This window comes from Entelurus aequoreus, linkage group LG12, assembly GCF_033978785.1.
Source record: "Entelurus aequoreus isolate RoL-2023_Sb linkage group LG12, RoL_Eaeq_v1.1, whole genome shotgun sequence".
NCBI lineage: Eukaryota > Metazoa > Chordata > Actinopteri > Syngnathiformes > Syngnathidae > Entelurus > Entelurus aequoreus.
Genome location: NC_084742.1, coordinates 177501 through 203023, shown reverse-complemented (window position 1 = coordinate 203023; position 25523 = coordinate 177501). Strand labels below are relative to the sequence as shown.

General features: G+C 37.9%; 1 protein-coding gene across 1 annotated transcript in view; it reads left to right on the top strand.

The window, feature by feature from the left end:
• Nucleotides 1-25523, top strand: part of LOC133662554 (collagen alpha-1(I) chain-like) — a 56291-nt gene that overhangs the window by 5419 nt on the left and 25349 nt on the right. The window contains exon 2 of the mRNA XM_062066669.1: nucleotides 23456-25006. Within this exon, the coding sequence (XP_061922653.1) occupies nucleotides 23456-25006 (1551 nt within the window). The remainder of the gene's footprint in view (nucleotides 1-23455; nucleotides 25007-25523) is intronic.

Genomic DNA, 25523 nt, shown 5'->3' with positions numbered 1-25523 from the left:
TGCCGTCTGTGAGCATGAAGTGATGACTTCTGTGAGCATGAAGTGATGACTTCTATGAGCATGAAGTGATGACGTCTGTGAGCATGAAGTGATGACGTCTGTGAGCATGAAGTGATGACTTCTGTGAGACATATATATATAACTATTAGCCACAACACAACCAGGCTTAAATTTAATATGTCACAAATTAATCCCACACAAGTAAACACTCTGCAGGACTGCTTGTATCGCACATGATATCACACACAAGTAAACACTCTGCAGGACTGCTTGTATCGCACATGATATCACACACAAGTAAACACTCTGCAGGACTGCTTGTATCGCACATGATATCACACACAAGTAAACACTCTGCAGGACTGCTTGTATCGCACATGATATCACACACAAGTAAACACGCTGCAGGACTGCTTGTATCGCACATGATATCACACACAAGTAAACACTCTGCAGGACTGCTTGTATCGCACATGATATCACACACAAGTAAACACTCTGCAGGACTGCTTGTATCGCACATGATATCACACACAAGTAAACACTCTGCAGGACTGCTTGTATCGCACATGATATCACACACAAGTAAACACTCTGCAGGACTGCTTGTATCGCACATGATATCACACACAAGTAAACACTCTGCAGGACTGCTTGTATCGCACATGATATCACACACAAGTAAACACGCTGCAGGACTGCTTGTATCGCACATGATATCACACACAAGTAAACACTCTGCAGGACTGCTTGGATGAATATTGGATGGCACCTCTGAGTAGTTTTTTGAGAACCAATAGTTTATGGAAGAGTCCATAGTGCTGGAACACACACACACACACACACACACACACACACACACACACACACACACACACACACACACACACACACACACACACACACACACACACACACACACACACACACACACACACACACACACACACACACGCAGACTTGCATGCAGTGTGTGTGGTGAGGAATGTGTGGAGCAGCAAGAAGGTGGAGGTCATCAGGAGATAAAGCAGGAGGTGTCATCTTGCTGATCCAACATGGAATGCTGGAGTGAGGAGGAGGCAGAAGAAGAGCTGATAAAGTTGGTACTGCTCTGCACCAGCCTCCACCTCATCTACACCAGCCTCCACCTCATCTACACCAGCCTCCACCTCATCTACACCAGCCTCCACCTCATCTACACCAGCCTCCACCTCATCTACACCAGCCTCCACCTCATCTACACCAGCCTCCACCTCATCTACACCAGCCTCCACCTCATCTACACCAGCCTCCACCTCATCTACACCAGCCTCCACCTCATCTACACCAGCCTCCACCTCATCTACACCAGCCTCCACCTCATCTACACCAGCCTCCACCTCATCTACACCAGCCTCCACCTCATCTGCACCAACCTCCACCTCATCTACACCAACCTCCACCTCATCTACACCAGCCTCCACCTCATCTGCACCAACCTCCACCTCATCTACACCAGCCTCCACCTCATCTACACCAGCCTCCACCTCATCTACACCAGCCTCCACCTCATCTACACCAGCCTCCACCTCATCTACACCAGCCTCCACCTCATCTACACCAGCCTCCACCTCATCTGCACCAACCTCCACCTCATCTACACCAACCTCCACCTCATCTACACCAGCCTCCACCTCAGCAGCCTGTCAGGACTCACCTAGTTTGATTGATTGATTGATTGATTGAGACTTGTATTAGTAGGTTGCACAGTACAGTACATATTCCGTACAATTGATCACTAAATGGTAACACCCCAATAAGTTGTTCCACTTGTTTAAGTCGGGGTCCACGTTCATCAATTCATGGTACAGATATATACTATCAGATATATACTATCAGATATATACTATCAGATATATACTATCAGATATATACTATCAGATATATACTATCATCATAATACAGTCATCACACAAGTTCATCATCAGAGTATATACATTGAATTATTTACATTGTTTACAATCCGGGGGGTGGGATGTGTGGGGGGGGGTTAGGTTTGGTTGATATCAGCACTTCAGTCATCAACAATTGCATCATCAGAGAAATGGACATTGAAACAGTGTAGGTGTGACTTGGTAGGATATGTACAGTGTTTACTTGGTAGGATATGTACAGTGTTTACTTGGTAGGATATGTACAGTGTTTACTTGCTAGGATATGTACAGTGTTTACTTGGTAGGATATGTACAGTGTTTACTTGGTAGGATATGTACAGTGTTTACTTGGTAGGATATGTACAGTGTTTACTTGCTAGGATATGTACGGTGTTTACTTGGTAGGATATGTACAGTGTTTACTTGGTAGATATGTACAGTGTTTACTTGGTAGGATATGTACAGTGTTTACTTGGTAGGATATGTACAGTGTTTACTTGGTAGGATATGTACAGTGTTTACTTGGTAGGATATGTACAGTGTTTACTTGGTAGGATATGTACGGTGTTTACTTGGTAGGATATGTACAGTGTTTACTTGGTAGGATATGTACAGTGTTTACTTGGTAGGATATGTACAGTGTTTACTTGGTAGGATATGTACAGTGTTTACTTGGTAGGATATGTACGGTGTTTACTTGGTAGGATATGTACAGTGTTTACTTGGAAGGATATGTACAGTGTTTACTTGGTAGGATATGTACGGTGTTTACTTGGTAGGATATGTACAGTGTTTACTTGGTAGGATATGTACAGTGTTTACTTGGTAGGATATGTACAGTGTTTACTTGGTAGGATATGTACGGTGTTTACTTGGTAGGATATGTACAGTGTTTACTTGGTAGGATATGTACAGTGTTTACTTGGTAGGATATGTACGGTGTTTACTTGGTAGGATATGTACAGTGTTTACTTGGTAGGATATGTACAGTGTTTACTTGGTAGGATATGTACAGTGTTTACTTGGTAGGATATGTACAGTGTTTACTTGGTAGGATATGTACGGTGTTTACTTGGTAGGATATGTACAGTGTTTACTTGGTAGGATATGTACGGCGTTTACTTGGTAGGATATGTACAGTGTTTACTTGGTAGGATATGTACAGTGTTTACTTGGTAGGATATGTGCAGTGTTTACTTGGTAGGATATGTACGGTGTTTACTTGGTAGGATATGTACGGTGTTTACTTGGTAGGATATGTACAGTGTTTACTTGGTAGGATATGTACAGTGTTTACTTGGTAGGATATGTACGGTGTTTACTTGGTAGGATATGTACGGTGTTTACTTGGTAGGATATGTACGGTGTTTACTTGGTAGGATATGTACGGTGTTTACTTGGTAGGATATGTACAGTGTTTACTTGGTAGGATATGTACAGTGTTTACTTGGTAGGATATGTACAGTGTTTACTTGGTAGGATATGTACAGTGTTTACTTGGTAGGATATGTACGGTGTTTACTTGGTAGGATATGTACAGTGTTTACTTGCTAGGATATGTACAGTGTTTACTTGGTAGGATATGTACAGCCAGCAGAGAACATAGTGAGTTCAGAAAGCATAAGAAGAAGTATATACATTTGATTATTTACATTTGATTATTTACAATCCGGGGAGGTGGGATGTGGAGGGGGGAGGGTGTTAGTTTAGGGTTGTAGCTGCCTGGAGGTGAACTTTTATTGCGGTTTTGAAGGAGGATAGAGATGCCCTTTCTTTTATACCTGTTGGGAGTGCATTCCACATTGATGTGGCATAGAAGGAGAATGAGTTAAGACCTTTGTTAGTTGGGAATCTGGGTTTAACGTGGTTAGTGGAGCTCCCCCTGGTGTTGTGGTTATGGCGGTCATTTACGTTAAGGAAGTAGTTTGACATGTACTTCGGTATCAGGGAGGTGTAGCGGATTTTATAGACTAGGCTCAGTGCAAGTTGTTTAACTCTGTCCTCCACCTTGAGCCAGCCCACTTTAGAGAAGTGGGTAGGAGTGAGGTGTGATCTGGGGTGGAGGTCTAGAAGTAACCTGACTAGCTTGTGCTGAGATGTTTGGAGTTTAGATTTGAGGGTTTTGGAGGTGCTAGGGTACCAGGAGGTGCATGCATAATAGAAAAAGGGTTGAACGAGAGTTCCCGCCAGAATCCTCAAGGTGCTTTTGTTGACCAGAGAGGAGATTTGAAATCATCGTTGAATACTCCTAGATTTCTGTAGAAGGCTTTAATGTGTTCTACACCAAAGCGACCCGAGTGGTGGGACAGCTTGTTGACAAGAGTTGTGGCTATGCTGGTGAAAAAGGTGTTAAGTCTGCTAGCTACCCCCATTTTGTCTGTAATGAGAGAGTCACCCTCCTTGATGTTGATGTTGGTGAGTCTGGTTTTAAGTTTCTGGCTGCAGCCAGGAAGCTGCTTGTTGAGGATTTTCCAGAGCTCACGTGGCTTATTTGTGTTTTCCTCTATTTTGTCATTAATGTAATTTTTTTTAAGGATTTAGTCAGGTTGGTTGACTTATTTCTTAATTTATTGCTTTGCTTTTTGAGAGTTGAAAGGAGTGATTTGAGGTTGATATTATTGGGTTGTTTATCTACTTCAGTTTTGCACTTTTGGTATTCAGAGTATTTTCTGTCTCTGTCTTTTATGGCAGCTAATAGGTCCGGATTCATCCATGGTTCCGAGCGGGCTTTGATCCTGACTGTTTTCACGGGAGCCATGTCATTTAGTATCTTTAGGAACGCTGTTTTGAAGCGATCCCAAGCATCATGGACCAGGTTGCTCGTGAACACAGGGGACCAGTCCCACTCACCTAGTTTTAGGTTGAAATTATCACCTGAGTATGTTTTAAGGGATCTCTATTCAGCTGTTATGTGGCCGTTGGCTATTTTTTATGTTAGGCCGGTCTGATGTGAGAATGAGATCTATGGTTGATTGGGTGGAATCACACCCTTGTGGGTAGTGTTATTAGTTGGGTGAGACTGTGCAGATTACAAAGCTTGCTGTAAGATTTGAAGACAGGCGCATCTCTGCGTTGAATATCTGTGTTCAGATCTCCAGTTATGATTTTCTCCACGTTTTTTACCTCAGCTAAGCACTCCTCCTGAGCACCATAGAAATCACTCTGATTAGGGGGTCTGTATACAGTCCCTATCAGTACCGGCTGAGCGTTTTTGAATTTGATGAAGGCCTCCTTCCTTCTTGCCTTCACTCGGTGTCAAAAACGATCCATTTTAGAAGGAGTCGCCATTCTTATTTGTAACCATTCTTAATCCACTCACAACAATCTAATATATGTACACTATATTTTTGTAATACATCTGTCCTGTCAAATCATATTGTTGATGTAGATCAGTGGTTCTCAAATGGGGGTACGCGTACCCCTGGGGGTACTTGAAGGTATGCCATGGGGTACGTGAGATTTTTTTAAATATTCTAAAAATAGCAACAATTCAAAAATCCTTTATAAATATATTTATTGAATAATACTTCAACAAAATATGAATGTAAGTTCATAAACTGAACATCAAATCAAGTAGACTATTCCATTCATTACCATAAACCCAGAGTTTCCCCCATGCCATGATGGTGTGACCCTACCTGGCGGTGCCACACGGCACCAACTGTCAAATAACCACAAGACATGTATAACTATTAGCCACAAGACGACCAGGCTTATATTTAATATGCCACTAATTAATCCCACATAACAAACAACTCCCCCCTCCCGTCCATATAACCCGCCAATATAAATCAAAAATAAAATCCCATCTGAATTCTAAACAAAATAAACACATTTATTCTGTGTAATTTTGCAATGCAACTCTGAGTAACAGTGACAACAAGCGGCCCTAACGGGTTAGGGTTAGGGCCGCTTATATATATATATATATATATATATATATATATATATATATATATATATATATATATATATATATATATATATATCGTTAGTGGACACTTGCTTGCTGGGGAGGTTTATTGGTAGTTGTCCTCTTCTCAGCTGTCCGCTGCTGTGTCCTACGTGGCAGTGGAGTTGATGACGCAGTATGCCTGGCTGAAGATGGTAGCGCAGGCCAGAGATATCGGGGCGCTGGGTCCTGCCAGATATCCATTCTCCCTTGTCGCAGGGAGGTGGTCTTTTCCAACATCAGTATTCAAAGATGACTTTAAATCAAATGTGCATATCAGTGGTGAGGGTTCAACTATGGAATTCTCCTTACAATGAGATAAAAGATTGTAAAAATATATTCCAATTGAAAAAATATATAAAGACAGAACAATAAAATCATATGGACAGCCATAAGTGTTTACATTTTGCTTTATATTTATTATTTTACTTATTTTTTGCCTGGTTTTGTATTTGTTTTGTATCATCCCGTGAGGTGTATATTACTTCTTGTGTTTTTTTGTGTGTTTTTTTGTTTGTTTTCGTTATATTTGGATGTAATTGTTGGTTTATATGATATCATTAAGTATGACTACGTATTATGTTGAAGGGGGCAGACAAATATAAGATTTTTCTTCATCCTGCTCCTTCTCAGGCTTTGGTGTGTAAATGTATAATTGTATAATTGTATAATTGTATAATTGAGGTATAATTGTCTATCGATCAAAGATGCACATCAATGAAGGAGATAAATAAAAATGAAATGAAATAAGACACGTCGGGGTGCCCCTGTGCTCAACAAAGAAATATTGCATCAAAAATCGTCTATGTCTGGAGCCAACGGGAGGGGGGGCGGATGGGGGGGGGGCATAACACGTTAGTGGTGATGTTAGCCCGTTTGGGGCTAATTGTGCTACCGTGACTGTAAACTCCACGGCGAGCCGCCCCCTCTCCCCGTGGAGTTTACAGTCACGGTAGCACAATTAGCCTTGAACGGGCTAACATCACCACTAACGTGTTACACGTCTGATTCGCCCAGCGACTCTCTGTCGGAGTATCAGCGCTGGGGTCTAGTGCACCACACTTTTGTATTGTCGCTCGCTCCTTCGGTGGAGTGCTTTGGTAGCTACCGGACCGCTCGTCTTCCCCGCCCGGACTGTTTACAACGGGGGCTGGAGCGAGCAGGCGGGCGAGCGAGGGAGGCAGGGAGGGAGGGAGGCAGAGCGTGTGCGGGTGTTGTGGAAAAGCGGCAAAATGTTTCTCTGCTTGCATCACGCAAGTGACGTCAATGCATACTTGCCAACCTTGAGACCTCTGAATTCGGGAGATGGGGGGGGGCGGGGGTTGAGGGGTGTGTGTATTTACCCATTATCAGAAGTGCAGGTTGAATTGAGTTGTCCGTGCAGACAGACCACATGTACTCCGGAGCAAACAACACACACACAAGCCAAAATCTCTCTTTAGTCCCGGTCTTCTGCCATTTTTTATATGTCTCTTGTGCGTCACTGTTTTTATCTCGTGCGTCATGATTGTTTTTGCAACATCCTTGGACTCCCCAATCATACCCAAACAACCAAAACATTCTGTAGACAGACTTAATATTCACTTTTGTCCCACACCCGGGGACACAGAATAGAAGAGAAATCAAATGAGCGTACATTCTTGACAGACATGAAATATACAGTAGGTCAAAGGTCAGAAATTATACTACAATGTTGTTGTGCTTTGTCAAGCCATTTGTGATGAAGATGATTGATCACACCTTGATACAGTGGTGATGCATTCATGATATCATGCCACACAAATATCTTCCTCTTGTGTTCATGATATAGTTGTTCTCATAAATAAATCATAATAATAAATTGAATGAGTCAAATGTCATCAGTGGTTGTGCGACTTCACTACTCCCGTGGAGGAGATGGGCGGAGGTCACAATCCACAAAGGTGCAGGAGTCAGAGGCCATTGTTCTCTTCTCTTCTCTTCTCTTCTCTTCTCTTCTCTTCTCTTCTCTTCTCTTCTCTTCTCTTCTCTTCTCTTCTCTTCTCTTCTCTTCTCTTCTCTTCTCTTCTCTTCTCTTCTCTTCTCTTCTCTTCTCTTCTGACTCGCTTCCACTTAGCCCAGCCATGGATTGTCCACACACACGCACACACACATGCGCATGCACACACAAGCACACACACACACACACACACACACACACACACACACACACACACACACACACATGCGCACGCACACACACACACACGCACACACACACACACACGCAGGCACAAACACACACACACAAACATACACACACACACCGACACACACACACACCGACACACCCACACACAGAAGGTGTGGTGCTTCCAGGTCGATTGTGTGCGACATCCTGCTACTGTCACTAATATAGAGATGGATGAAGAAGACGGATGAAGAAGACGGATGAAGAAAACGGATGAAGAAGATGGATGAAGAAGATGGATGAAGAAGATGGATGAAGAAGACGGATGAAGAAGACGGATGAAGAAGACAGATGAAGAAGACGGATGAAGAAGACGGATGAAGAAGACGATGAAGAAGACGGATGAAGAAGACGGATGAAGAAGACGGATGAAGAAGACGGATGAAGAAGACGGATGAAGAAGATGGATGAAGAAGACGGATGAAGAAGACGGATGAAGAAGACAGATGAAGAAGACAGATGAAGAAGACGGATGAAGAAGATCCAGTCGCTTCACACTCGGCTGCGAACCGATCCAGTGAGAGCTGAAGATCCTGGCCAGATGAAGCCATCAGGACCACATCATCTGCAAAAAGCAGAGACCTAATCCTGCAGCCACCAAACCAGATCCCCTCAACGCCTTGACTGCACCCAGAAATTCTGTCCATAAAAGTTCAGAACAGAATGGGTGACAAAGGGCAGCCTTGGCGGAGTCCAACCCTCACTGGAAACGTGTCCGACTTACTGCCGGCAATGCGGACCAAGCTCTGGCACTGATCATCCAGGGAGCGGACCGCCACAATCAGACAGTCCGATACCCCATACTCTCTGAGCACTCCCCACAGGACTTCCCGAGGGACACGGTCCAATGCCTTCTCCATGTCCACAAAGCACATGTAGACTGGTTGGGCAAACTCCCATGCACCCTCAAGGACCCTGCCGAGAGTATAGAGCTGGTCCACAGTTCCACGACCAGGACGAAAACCACACTGTTCCTCCTGAATCCGAGGTTCCACTATCCGGCGTAGCCTCCTCTCCAGTACACCTGAATAAACATTACCGGGAAGGCTGAGGAATGTGATCCCACAATAGTTGGAACACACCCTCCGGTTCCCCTTCTTAAAGAGAGGAACTACCACCCTGGTCTGCCAATCCAGAGGTACCACCCCCAATGTCCGATGGCCTTAAGGAACTCTGGGCGGATCTCATCCACCCCCGGGGCCTTGCCACCGAGGAGCTTTTTAACTACCTCAGCAACCTCAGCCCCAGAAATAGGAGAGCCCACCACAGATTCCCCAGGCACTGCTTCCTCATAGGAAGACGTGTTGGTAGGATTGAGGAGGTCTTCGAAGTATCCCCCCCACCGATCCACAACATCCGCAGTCGAGGTCAGCAGAACACCATCCGCACCATACACGGTGTTGACAGTGCACTGCTTCACCTTCCTGAGGCGGCGGATGGTGATCCAGAATCGCTTCGAAGCCATCCGGAAGTCGTTTTCCATGGCTTCCCGAACTCCTCCCATGTCCGAGTTTTTGCCTCCGTGACCGCTGAAGCCGCACACCGCTTGGCCTGTCGGTACCTGTCCGCTGCCTCCGGAGTCCTATGAGCCAAAAGGACCCGATAGGACTCCTTCTTCAGCTTGACGGCATCCCTCACCACTGGTGTCCACCAGCGGGTTCTAGGATTACCGCCACGACAGGCACCAACTACCTTGCGGCCACAGCTCCAATCAGCCGCCTCGACAATAGAGGTGCGGAACATTGTCCACTCGGACTCAATGTCCAGCGCCTCCCTTGTGATATGTTCAAAGTTCTTCCTGTGGTGGAATTGAAACTCTCTCTGACAGGAGACTCTGCCAGACGTTCCCAGCAGACCCTCACAATGCGTTTGGGCCTGCCAGGTCTGTCCGGCATCCTCCCCCACCATCACAGCCAACTCACCACCAGGTGGTGATCGGTAGAAAGCTCTGCCCCTCTTTTCACCCGAGTGTTCAAAACATGAGGCTGCAAATCCGATGACACAACTACAAAGTCGATCATGGAACTGCGGCCTAGGGTGTCCTGGTGCCAAGTGCACATATGGACACCCTTATGTTTGAACATGGTGTTTGTTATGGACAATCTGTGACGAGCACAAAAGTCCAATAACAAAACACCACTCGGGTTCAGATCCGGGCGGCCATTCTTCCCAATCACGCCTCTCCAGGTTTCACTGTCGTTGCCAACATGAGCGTTGAAGTCACCCAGTAGGACAAGGGAATCACCCGGGGGAGCACTTTCCAGTACTCCCTCGAGTGTATCCAAAAAGGGTGGGTACTCTGAACTGCTGTTTTGTGCGTAAGCACAAACAACAGTCAGAACCCGTCCCCCCACCCGAAGGCGGAGGGAAGCTACCCTCTCGTCCACTGGGTTGAACTCCAACGTGCAGGCTTTGAGCCGGGGGGCAACAAGAATTGCTACCCCAGCTTGTTGCCTCTCACTGCTTGCAACGCCAGTGTGGAAGAGAGTCCAGCCCCTCTCCAGAGAACTGGTTCCAGAGCCCTTGCTGTGCGTCGAAATGAGTCCGACTATATCCAGCCGGAACTTCTCTACCTCGCGCACAAGCTCAGGTTCCTTCACCCCCAGCGAGGTGACGTTCCACGTCCCAAGAGCTAGCTTATGTAGCCGAAGATCAGACCGCCAAGTGCCCTGCCTTCGGCTGCCGCCCAGCTCACAATGCACCCGATCTCTATGGCCCCTCCCATGAGTGGTGAGCCCATTGGAGGGGTGACCCACGTTGCCTCTTCGGGCTGTGCCCGGCCGGGCCCCATGGGGACAGGCCCGGCCACCAGGCGCTTGCCATCGTGCCCCAACTCCAGGCCTGGCTCCAGAGGGGGGCCCCGGTGACCCGCGTCCGGGCGAGGGAAATCTGAGTCTTTGTTGTTGCATTCCCATAGAAGTCTTCGAGCTGCTCTTTGTCTGATCCCTCACCTAGGACCTGTTTGTCTTGGGAGACCCTACCAGGGGACATGAAGGCCCCTGGACAACATAGCTCCTAGGATCATTGGTACACACAAACTCCTCTACCACGGTAATGTGGCAGCTCAGAGAGGAGTAGTTGATGCACCTCTGACAGCAATTACAGCCTCAAGTCTTTCTGAATACGATAACACACACTTAGCACACCTATCTTTGGACACTTTCAACCATTCCTCTTTGCAGCACCTCTCAAGCTACACCAGGTTGGATGGGAAGCCTTGGTTTTCATTCAGGATGTCTCTGTACATTCATCTTTCCCTCTATCCTGGCTAGTTCCTTCCACTGAAAAGCATCCCCACAGCATGATGCTGCCACCACCATGTTGACTATAGGGATGGTATTGACCTAGTGATGATTCCTGGAGACGTCTGGCAAAGACTTGTTGTTGACTTAGTTTCTTGTGGTCTGAGAGTCTTTCAGGTGTATTTTGGCAAACTTTTGACTAAGAAATGGCTTCCGTCTGGCCACTCTACCTTACTGGCCTGATTGGTGGATTGCTGCAGAGATGGTTGTCCTTGAGTGACCATCCGGTTCTTGGTCACCTCCCTGACTAGACTAAGATGAATACAACACTGTACAGAGACATCCTGGATGACAACCAACTCCATCCAACCTGATGTAGCTTGAGAGGTGCTGCAAAGAGGAATGGTTGAAGGTGTGCCAAGTTTGTGGCATGGTGTTCAAAAAGACTTGAGGTGTAGTTGCTGCCAAAGGTGCATCAACTAAGTATTGATCAAAGGCTCTACTTTATTTTTATTACATTTGCAGAATTTGAAAAAAAAAAAACTTTTCACATCATAATTATGGGTTATTGTGTGCAGAATTTTGAGGACAAAATGAATTGATTCCATTTTGGAATAAAGCTGGAACAAAACAAAATGTGAAAAAGTGAAGAAATACTCTCTCAGGATGCACTTCATAGTAAAGTGCCATATAAATAAAAAACACTTCATAGTAAAGTGCCATATAAATACACTTCATAGTAAAGTGCCATATAAATAAAAAACACTTCATAGTAAAGTGCCATATAAATACACTTCATAGTAAAGTGCCATATAAATACACTTCATAGTAAAGTGCCATATAAATACACTTCATAGTAAAGTGCCATATAAATACACTTCATAGTAAAGTGCCATATAAATACACTTCATAGTAAAGTGCCATATAAATACACTTCATAGTAAAGTGCCATATAAATACACTTCATAGTAAAGTGCCATATAAATACATTCATAGTAAAGTGCCATATAAATACACTTCATAGTAAAGTGCCATATAAATACACTTCATAGTAAAGTGCCATATAAATACACTTCATAGTAAAGTGCCATATAAATACACTTCATAGTAAAGTGCCATATAAATACACTTCATAGTAAAGTGCCATATAAATAAAAAACACTTCATAGTAAAGTGGCATATAAATACACTTCATAGTAAAGTGCCATATAAATACACTTCATAGTAAAGTGCCATATAAATACACTTCATAGTAAAGTGCCATATAAATACATTCATAGTAAAGTGCCATATAAATACACTTCATAGTAAAGTGCCATATAAATACACTTCATAGTAAAGTGCCATATAAATACACTTCATAGTAAAGTGCCATATAAATACACTTCATAGTAAAGTGCCATATAAATACACTTCATAGTAAAGTGCCATATAAATACACTTCATAGTAAAGTGCCATATAAATACACTTCATAGTAAAGTGCCATATAAATACACTTCATAGTAAAGTGCCATATAAATACACTTCATAGTAAAGTGCCATATAAATACACTTCATAGTAAAGTGCCATATAAATACACTCATAGTAAAGTGCCATATAAATACACTTCATAGTAAAGTGCCATATAAATACACTTCATAGTAAAGTGCCATATAAATACACTTCATAGTAAAGTGCCATATAAATACACTTCATAGTAAAGTGCCATATAAATACATTCATATGAAGTGCCATATAAATTACACTTCATAGTAAAGTGCCATATAAATACACTTCATAGTAAAGTGCCATATAAATACACTTCATAGTAAAGTGCCATATAAATACACTTCATAGTAAAGTGCCATATAAATACACTTCATAGTAAAGTGCCATATAAATACACTTCATAGTAAAGTGCCATATAAATACACTTCATAGTAAAGTGCCATATAAATACACTTCATAGTAAAGTGCCATATAAATACACTTCATAGTAAAGTGCCATATAAATACACTTCATAGTAAAGTGCCATATAAATACACTTCATAGTAAAGTGCCATATAAATACACTTCATAGTAAAGTGCCATATAAATACACTTCATAGTAAAGTGCCATATAAATACACTTCATAGTAAAGTGCCATATAAATACACTTCATAGTAAAGTGCCATATAAATACACTTTTGGTAAAGTGCCATATAAATACACTTCATAGTAAAGTGCCATATAAATACACTTCATAGTAAAGTGCCATATAAATACACTTCATAGTAAAGTGCCATATAAATACACTTCATAGTAAAGTGTCATATAAATACACTTCATAGTAAAGTGTCATATAAATACACTTCATAGTAAAGTGCCATATAAATACACTTCATAGTAAAGTGCCATATAATACATTCATAGTAAGTGCCATATAAATACACTTCATAGTAAAGTGCCATATAAATACACTTCATAGTAAAGTGCCAATAAATACACTTCATAGTAAAGTGCCATATAAATACACTTCATAGTAAAGTGCCATATAAATACACTTCATAGTAAAGTGCCATATAAATACACTTCATAGTAAAGTGCCATATAAATACACTTCATAGTAAAGTGCCATATAAATACACTTCATAGTAAAGTGCCATATAAATACACTTCATAGTAAAGTGCCATATAAATACACTTCATAGTAAAGTGCCATATAAATACATTCATATGAAGTGCCATATAAATACACTTCATAGTAAAGTGCCATATAAATACACTTCATAGTAAAGTGCCATATAAATACACTTCATAGTAAAGTGCCATATAAATACACTTCATAGTAAAGTGCCATATAAATACACTTCATAGTAAAGTGCCATATAAATACACTTCATAGTAAAGTGCCATATAAATACACTTCATAGTAAAGTGCCATATAAATACACTTCATAGTAAAGTGCCATATAAATACACTTCATAGTAAAGTGCCATATAAATACACTTCATAGTAAAGTGCCATATAAATACACTTCATAGTAAAGTGCCATATAAATACACTTCATAGTAAAGTGCCATATAAATACACTTCATAGTAAAGTGCCATATAAATACACTTCATAGTAAAGTGCCATATAAATACACTTCATAGTAAAGTGCCATATAAATACACTTCATAGTAAAGTGCCATATAAATACACTTCATAGTAAAGTGCCATATAAATACACTTCATAGTAAAGTGCCATATAAATACACTTCATAGTAAAGTGCCATATAAATACACTTCATAGTAAAGTGCCATATAAATACACTTCATAGTAAAGTGCCATATAAATACACTTCATAGTAAAGTGTCATATAAATACACTTCATAGTAAAGTGTCATATAAATACACTTCATAGTAAAGTGCCATATAAATACACTTCATAGTAAAGTGCCATATAAATACACTTCATAGTAAAGTGTCATATAAATACACTTCATAGTAAAGTGCCATATAAATACACTTTTGGTAAAGTGCCATATAAATACACTTCATAGTAAAGTGTCATATAAATACAGAGCAATTAAATCAGCTATGAAGCAAACATAAAAGAATCTAGTAGTAGTTGATGTTATTATTTAGTCTTCAAAGCATTAATTAATATCTACAAGATGTATTTGTCAAAATGAGCAATCTCAATATTACATTACATTACAATATTACATTACAATATTACATTACATTACAATATTACATTACATTACAATATTACATTACAATATTACATTACATTACAATATTACATTACATTACAATATTACATACAGGATTCCAGGAACGTTGTATTGTTACACCACACAATATATATTTACAACATAGTCATATCTAGTCACACAATATTTATTTACAACATAGTCATATCTAGTCAGACAATATTTATTTACAACATAGTCATATCTAGTCACACAATATTTATTTACAACATAGTCATATCTAGTCACACAATATTTATTTACAACATAGTCATATCTAGTCAGACAATATTTATTTACAACATAGTCATATCTAGTCACACAATATTTATTTACAACATAGTCATATCTAGTCAGACAATATTTATTTACAACATAGTCATATCTAGTCAGACAATATTTATTTACAACATAGTCATATCTGGTCACACAATATTTATTTACAACATAGTCATATCTAGTCACACAATATTTATTTACAACATAGTCATATCTAGTCACACAATATTTATTTACAACAAAGTCATATCTAGTCACACAATATTTATTTACAACATAGTCATATCTAGTCAGACAATATTTATTTACAACATAGTCATATCTAGTCAGACAATATTTATTTACAACATAGTCATATCTAGTCAGACAATATTTATTTACAACATAGTCATATCTAGTCACACAATATTTATTTACAACATAGTCATATCTAGTCAGACAATATTTATTTACAACATAGTCATATCTAGTCACACAATATTTATTTACAACATAGTCATATCTAGTCACACAATATATATTTACAACATAGTCATATCTAGTCACACAATATTTATTTACAACATAGTCATATCTAGTCACACAATATATATTTACAACATAGTCATATCTAGTCACACAATATTTATTTACAACATAGTCATATCTAGTCACACAATATTTATTTACAACATAGTCATATCTAGTCAGACAATATATATTTACAACACAGTCATATCTAGTCACACAATATTTATTTACAACATAGTCATATCTAGTCAGACAATATTTATTTACAACATACTCATATCTAGTCAGACAATATTTATTTACAACATAGTCATATCTAGTCAGACAATATTTATTTACAACATAGTCATATCTAGTCAGACAATATATATTTACAACATAGTCATATCTAGTCAGACAATATTTATTTACAACATAGTCATATCTAGTCAGACAATATTTATTTACAACATAGTCATATCTAGTCACACAATATTTATTTACAACATAGTCATATCTAGTCAGACAATATTTATTTACAACATAGTCATATCTAGTCAGACAATATTTATTTACAACATAGTCATATCTAGTCAGACAATATATATTTACAACATAGTCATATCTAGTCAGACAATATATATTTACAACATAGTCATATCTAGTCAGACAATATTTATTTACAACATAGTCATATCTAGTCACACAATATTTATTTACAACATAGTCATATCTAGTCAGACAATATTTATTTACAACATAGTCATATCTAGTCACACAATATTTATTTACAACATAGTCATATCTAGTCACACAATATATATTTACAACATAGTCATATCTAGTCACACAATATTTATTTACAACATAGTCATATCTAGTCACACAATATATATTTACAACATAGTCATATCTAGTCACACAATATTTATTTACAACATAGTCATATCTAGTCACACAATATTTATTTACAACATAGTCATATCTAGTCAGACAATATATATTTACAACACAGTCATATCTAGTCACACAATATTTATTTACAACATAGTCATATCTAGTCAGACAATATTTATTTACAACATACTCATATCTAGTCAGACAATATTTATTTACAACATAGTCATATCTAGTCAGACAATATTTATTTACAACATAGTCATATCTAGTCAGACAATATATATTTACAACATAGTCATATCTAGTCAGACAATATTTATTTACAACATAGTCATATCTAGTCAGACAATATTTATTTACAACATAGTCATATCTAGTCACACAATATTTATTTACAACATAGTCATATCTAGTCAGACAATATTTATTTACAACATAGTCATATCTAGTCAGACAATATTTATTTACAACATAGTCATATCTAGTCAGACAATATATATTTACAACATAGTCATATCTAGTCAGACAATATATATTTACAACATAGTCATATCTAGTCAGACAATATTTATTTACAACATAGTCATATCTAGTCACACAATATTTATTTACAACATAGTCATATCTAGTCAGACAATATTTATTTACAACATAGTCATATCTAGTCACACAATATTTATTTACAACATAGTCATATCTAGTCACACAATATTTATTTACAACATAGTCATATCTAGTCAGACAATATTTATTTACAACATAGTCATATCTAGTCACACAATATTTATTTACAACATAGTCATATCTAGTCACACAATATATATTTACAACATAGTCATATCTAGTCACACAATATTTATTTACAACATAGTCATATCTAGTCAGACAATATATATTTACAACACAGTCATATCTAGTCAGACAATATATATTTACAACATAGTCATATCTAGTCACACAATATTTATTTACAACATAGTCATATCTAGTCAGACAATATTTATTTACAACATAGTCATATCTAGTCAGACAATATTTATTTACAACATAGTCATATCTAGTCGGACAATATTTATTTACAACATAGTCATAGCTAGTCGGACAATATTAATTTACAACATAGTCATATCTAGTCAGACAATATTTATTTACAACATAGTCATATCTAGTCAGACAATATTTATTTACAACATAGTCATATCTAGTCACACAATATTTATTTACAACATAGTCATATCTAGTCAGACAATATTTATTTACAACATAGTCATATCTAGTCGGACAATATTTATTTACAACATAGTCATATCTAGTCGGACAATATTAATTTACAACATAGTCATATCTAGTCAGACAATATTTATTTACAACATAGTCATATCTAGTCAGACAATATTTATTTACAACATAGTCATATCTAGTCACACAATATTTATTTACAACATAGTCATATCTAGTCACACAATATTTATTTACAACATAGTCATATCTAGTCACACAATATTTATTTACAACATAGTCATATCTAGTCACACAATATATATTTACAACATAGTCATATCTAGTCACACAATATTTATTTACAACATAGTCATATCTAGTCACACAATATTTATTTACAACATAGTCATATCTAGTCAGACAATATATATTTACAACATAGTCATATCTAGTCAGACAATATTTATTTACAACATACTCATATCTAGTCAGACAATATATATTTACAACATAGTCATATCTAGTCACACAATATTTATTTACAACATACTCATATCTAGTCAGACAATATATATTTACAACATAGTCATATCTAGTCAGACAATATTTATTTACAACATAGTCATATCTAGTCAGACAATATTTATTTACAACATAGTCATATCTAGTCAGACAATATTTATTTACAACATAGTCATATCTAGTCAGACAATATTTATTTACAACATAGTCATATCTAGTCAGACAATATATATTTACAACATAGTCATATCTAGTCAGACAATATTTATTTACAACATAGTCATATCTAGTCAGACAATATTTATTTACAACATAGTCATATCTAGTCAGACAATATTTATTTACAACATAGTCATATCTAGTCAGAAAATATATATTTACAACATAGTCATATCTAGTCAGACAATATTTATTTACAACATAGTCATATCTAGTCAGACAATATATATTTACAACATAGTCATATCTAGTCAGACAATATTTATTTACAACATAGTCATATCTAGTCAGACAATATTTATTTACAACATAATCATATCTAGTCAGACAATATTTATTTACAACATAGTCATATCTAGTCAGACAATATATATTTACAACATAGTCATATCTAGTCACACAATATTTATTTACAACATAGTCATATCTAGTCACACAATATTTATTTACAACATAGTCATATCTAGTCACACAATATTTATTTACAACATAGTCATATCTAGTCACACAATATTTATTTACAACATAGTCATATCTAGTCACACAATATTTATTTACAACATAGTCATATCTAGTCACACAATATTTATTTACAACATAGTCATATCTAGTCACACAATATTTATTTACAACATTGTCATATCTAGTCACACAATATATATTTACAACATAGTCATATCTAGTCACACAATATTTATTTACAACATAGTCATATCTAGTCAGACAATATATATTTACAACATAGTCATATCTAGTCAGACAATATTTATTTACAACATACTCATATCTAGTCAGACAATATTTATTTACAACATAGTCATATCTAGTCAGACAATATTTATTTACAACATAGTCATATCTAGTCACACAATATTTATTTACAACATAGTCATATCTAGTCAGACAATATATATTTACAACATAGTCATATCTAGTCACACAATATTTATTTACAACATACTCATATCTAGTCAGACAATATATATTTACAACATAGTCATATCTAGTCAGACAATATTTATTTACAACATACTCATATCTAGTCAGACAATATTTATTTACAACATAGTCATATCTAGTCACACAATATATATTTACAACATAGTCATATCTAGTCAGACAATATTTATTTACAACATAGTCATATCTAGTCAGACAATATTTATTTACAACATAGTCATATCTAGTCAGACAATATTTATTTACAACATAGTCATATCTAGTCAGACAATATTTATTTACAACATAGTCATATCTAGTCATAAAATATATATTTACAACATAGTCATATCTAGTCAGACAATATTTATTTACAACATAGTCATATCTAGTCAGACAATATATATTTACAACATAGTCATATCTAGTCAGACAATATATATTTACAACATAGTCATATCTAGTCAGACAATATATATTTAAAACATAGTCATATCTAGTCAGACAATATTTATTTACAACATAGTCATATCTAGTCAGACAATATTTATTTACAACATAGTCATATCTAGTCAGACAATATTTATTTACAACATAGTCATATCTAGTCAGACAATATTTATTTACAACATAGTCATATCTAGTCAGACAATATTTATTTACAACATAGTCATATCTAGTCAGACAATATTTATTTACAACATAGTCATATCTAGTCAGACAATATATATTTACAACATAGTCATATCTAGTCAGACAATATTTATTTACAACATAGTCATATCTAGTCACACAATATTTATTTACAACATAGTCATATCTAGTCAGACAATATTTATTTACAACATAGTCATATCTAGTCAGAAAATATATATTTACAACATAGTCATATCTAGTCAGACAATATTTATTTACAACATAGTCATATCTAGTCAGACAATATATATTTACAACATAGTCGTATCTAGTCAGACAATATTTATTTACAACATAGTCATATCTAGTCAGACAATATTTATTTACAACATAGTCATATCTAGTCAGACAATATTTATTTACAACATAGTCATATCTAGTCAGACAATATTTATTTACAACATAGTCATATCTAGTCAGACAATATATATTTACAACATAGTCATATCTAGTCAGACAATATATATTTACAACATAGTCATATCTAGTCAGACAATATTTATTTACAACATAGTCATATCTAGTCACACAATATTTATTTACAACATAGTCATATCTAGTCACACAATATTTATTTACAACATAGTCATATCTAGTCACACAATATTTATTTACAACATAGTCATATCTAGTCACACAATATTTATTTACAACATAGTCATATCTAGTCACACAATATTTATTTACAACATAGTCATATCTAGTCAGACAATATTTATTTACAACATAGTCATATCTAGTCAGACAATATTTATTTACAACATAGTCATATCTAGTCAGACAATATATATTTACAACATAGTCATATCTAGTCAGACAATATTTATTTACAACATAGTCATATCTAGTCACACAATATTTATTTACAACATAGTCATATCTAGTCAGACAATATTTATTTACAACATAGTCATATCTAGTCAGAAAATATATATTTACAACATAGTCATATCTAGTCAGACAATATTTATTTACAACATAGTCATATCTAGTCAGACAATATTTATTTACAACATAGTCATATCTAGTCAGACAATATTTATTTACAACATAGTCATATCTAGTCACACAATATTTATTTACAACATAGTCATATCTAGTCAGACAATATTTATTTACAACATAGTCATATCTAGTCACACAATATTTATTTACAACATAGTCATATCTAGTCAGACAATATTTATTTACAACATAGTCATATCTAGTCACACAATATTTATTTACAACATAGTCATATCTAGTCACACAATATTTATTTACAACATAGTCATATCTAGTCAGACAATATTTATTTATAACATAGTCATATCTAGTCACACAATATATATTTACAACATAGTCATATCTAGTCACACAATATTTATTTACAACATAGTCATATCTAGTCAGACAATATATATTTACAACATAGTCATATCTAGTCACACAATATTTATTTACAACATAGTCATATCTAGTCAGACAATATTTATTTACAACATAGTCATATCTAGTCAGACAATATTTATTTACAACATAGTCATATCTAGTCACACAATATTTATTTACAACATAGTCATATCTAGTCACACAATATTTATTTACAACATAGTCATATCTAGTCAGACAATATTTATTTACAACATAGTCATATCTAGTCAGACAATATTTATTTACAACATAGTCATATCTAGTCACACAATATATATTTACAACATAGTCATATCTAGTCACACAATATTTATTTACAACATAGTCATATCTAGTCAGACAATATATATTTACAACATAGTCATATCTAGTCACACAATATATATTTACAACATAGTCATATCTAGTCACACAATATATATTTACAACATAGTCATATCTAGTCACACAATATTTATTTACAACATAGTCATATCTAGTCAGACAATATATATTTACAACACAGTCATATCTAGTCACACAATATTTATTTACAACATAGTCATATCTAGTCAGACAATATTTATTTACAACATAGTCATATCTAGTCACACAATTTTTATTTACAACATAGTCATATCTAGTCAGACAATATTTATTTACAACATAGTCATATCTAGTCAGACAATATTTATTTACAACATAGTCATATCTAGTCAGACAATATTTATTTACAACATAGTCATATCTAGTCACACAATATATATTTACAACATAGTCATATCTAGTCACACAATATTTATTTACAACATAGTCATATCTAGTCAGACAATATATATTTACAACATAGTCATATCTAGTCACACAATATTTATTTACAACATAGTCATATCTAGTCAGACAATATTTATTTACAACATAGTCATATCTAGTCAGACAATATTTATTTACAACATAGTCATATCTAGTCACACAATATTTATTTACAACATAGTCATATCTAGTCACACAATATTTATTTACAACATAGTCATATCTAGTCAGACAATATTTATTTACAACATAGTCATATCTAGTCACACAATATTTATTTACAACATAGTCATATCTAGTCACACAATATTTATTTACAACATAGTCATATCTAGTCACACAATATTTATTTACAACATAGTCATATCTAGTCACACAATATATATTTACAACATAGTCATATCTAGTCACACAATATTTATTTACAACATAGTCATATCTAGTCAGACAATATATATTTACAACATAGTCATATCTAGTCACACAATATATATTTACAACATAGTCATATCTAGTCACACAATATATATTTACAACATAGTCATATCTAGTCACACAATATTTATTTACAACATAGTCATATCTAGTCAGACAATATATATTTACAACATAGTCATATCTAGTCAGACAATATTTATTTACAACATAGTCATATCTAGTCACACAATATTTATTTACAACATAGTCATATCTAGTCAGACAATATTTATTTACAACATAGTCATATCTAGTCACACAATTTTTATTTACAACATAGTCATATCTAGTCAGACAATATTTATTTACAACATAGTCATATCTAGTCAGACAATATTTATTTACAACATAGTCATATCTAGTCAGACAATATTTATTTACAACATAGTCATATCTAGTCAGACAATATTTATTTACAACATAGTCATATCTAGTCAGACAATATATAATATAATAATAATAATGTACATACACGTGTGTTTTGCAGGTCTGACATGTCACAAAGTGTGTTCCGATGGTGAAGGAGATGTTTCCGTGGCCACTCAAGTGCCGGATGCTGCCACGGTCCTGCAAAGAGGATCTCTTCTGACCACCAAAGTGCCAGCTGGTGCTCACATACATGTGAACGCAACAAATCAAGTGGTAGCAGACCCTGCCGCCTCAGTGGTAGCAGACCCTGCCGCCTCAGTGGTAGCAGACCCTGCCGCCTCAGGGGTAGCAGACCCTGCCGCCTCAGTGGTAGCAGACCCTGCCGCTTCAGTGGTAGCAGACCCTGCCGCCTCAGGGGTAGCAGACCCTGCCGCCTCAGTGGTAGCAGACCCTGGCGTCGCAGTGGTAGCAGACCCTGGCGTCGCAGGACCGGCGGACCCTGGCGTCCCAGGACCGGCGGACCCTGGCGTCCCAGGACCGGCGGACCCTGGCGCCGCAGGACCGGTGGACCCTGCCGCCTCAGGGGTAGCAGACCCTGCTGCCTCAGTGGTAGCAGACCCTGCCGCCTCAGTGGTAGCAGACCCTGCCGCCTCAGTGGTAGCAGACCCTGCTGCCTCAGTGGTAGCTGACTCTGGCGCCGCAGGACCGGCGGACCCTGGCGCCGCAGGACCGGCGGACCCTGGCGCCGCAGGACCGGCAGACCCGGCCGCCACAGGACCAGGAGACCCTGCCGCCCCAGGGGTAGCAGACCCTGCTGCCTCAGTGGTAGCTGACCCTGGCGTTGCAGGACCGGCGGACCCTGGCGCCGCAGGACCGGCGGACCCTGGCATCGCAGGACCGGTGGACCCTGGCGTCGCAGGACCGGCGGACCCTGGCGCCGCAGGACCGGCGGACCCTGGCGCCGCAGGACCGGCGGACCCTGGCATCGCAGGACCGGCGGACCCTGGCGCCGCAGGACCGGCGGACCCTGGCATCGCAGGACCGGTGGACCCTGGCGTCGCAGGACCGGCGGACCCTGGCGCCGCAGGACCGGCGGACCCTGGCGCCGCAGGACCGGCGGACCCTGGCATCGCAGGACCGGCGGACCCTGGCGCCGCAGGACCGGCGGACCCTGGCATCGCAGGACCGGCGGACCCTGGCGTCGCAGGACCGGCGGACCCTGGCGCCGCAGGACCGGCGGACCCTGGCGCCGCAGGACCGGCGGACCCTGGCGCCGCAGGACCGGCGGACCCTGGCATCGCAGGACCGGCGGACCCTGGCGCCGCAGGACCGGCGGACCCGGCCGCCACAGGACCAGGAGACCCTGCCGCCACAGGACTGACAGATGCGGCAACCACTCAAGCATATCCGCCAAGCAACACAAAAGATCCTCAAAGCTCTCTTGTGTCACCTACTGGTGCCCCAACCACCAGCCCAGCAAAATTAAACTCTCCAATGGCAGGATCTTCCAACATGGCCACAACACCAGAAGTTTCTCCCGTGACCACTAGAACCTTAGCTAGCCACACTACGGCCGTGTTGCAAGACAACGTGAGAACACCTGACTTCACGCCAAGTCATCAACTCACAACACCCGGAACCTTCATCTTCAAGACTGACGCCCACACAGGTAAGATGATCCTTCCTGTTTGACATCCGTTCAAAGCAATCCAAGGCATGATTCCAGCATCAATGTGATATAAAAGATGTCAACTATATAGTCCAGTATCAATGTGATGCTATGAAAGATGTCAACTATAGATTCCAGTATCAATGTGATATAAAAGATGTCAACTATAAAGTCCAGTATCAATATGATGGTATGAAATATGTCAACTATAGAGTCCAGTATCAATGTGATGGTATGAAAGATGTCAACTATAGATTCCAGTATCAATGTGATGGTATGAAAGCTGTCAACTACATAGTCCAGTATCAATGTGATGGTATGAAAGATGTCAACTATAGATTCCAGTATCAATGTGATGGTATGAAAGATGTCAACTATAAAGTCCAGTATCAATATGATGGTATGAAAGATGTCAACTGTAGAGTCCAGTATCAATGTGATGGTATGAAAGATGTCAACTATAGATTCCAGTATCAATGTGATGGTATGAAAGCTGTCAACTACATAGTCCAGTATC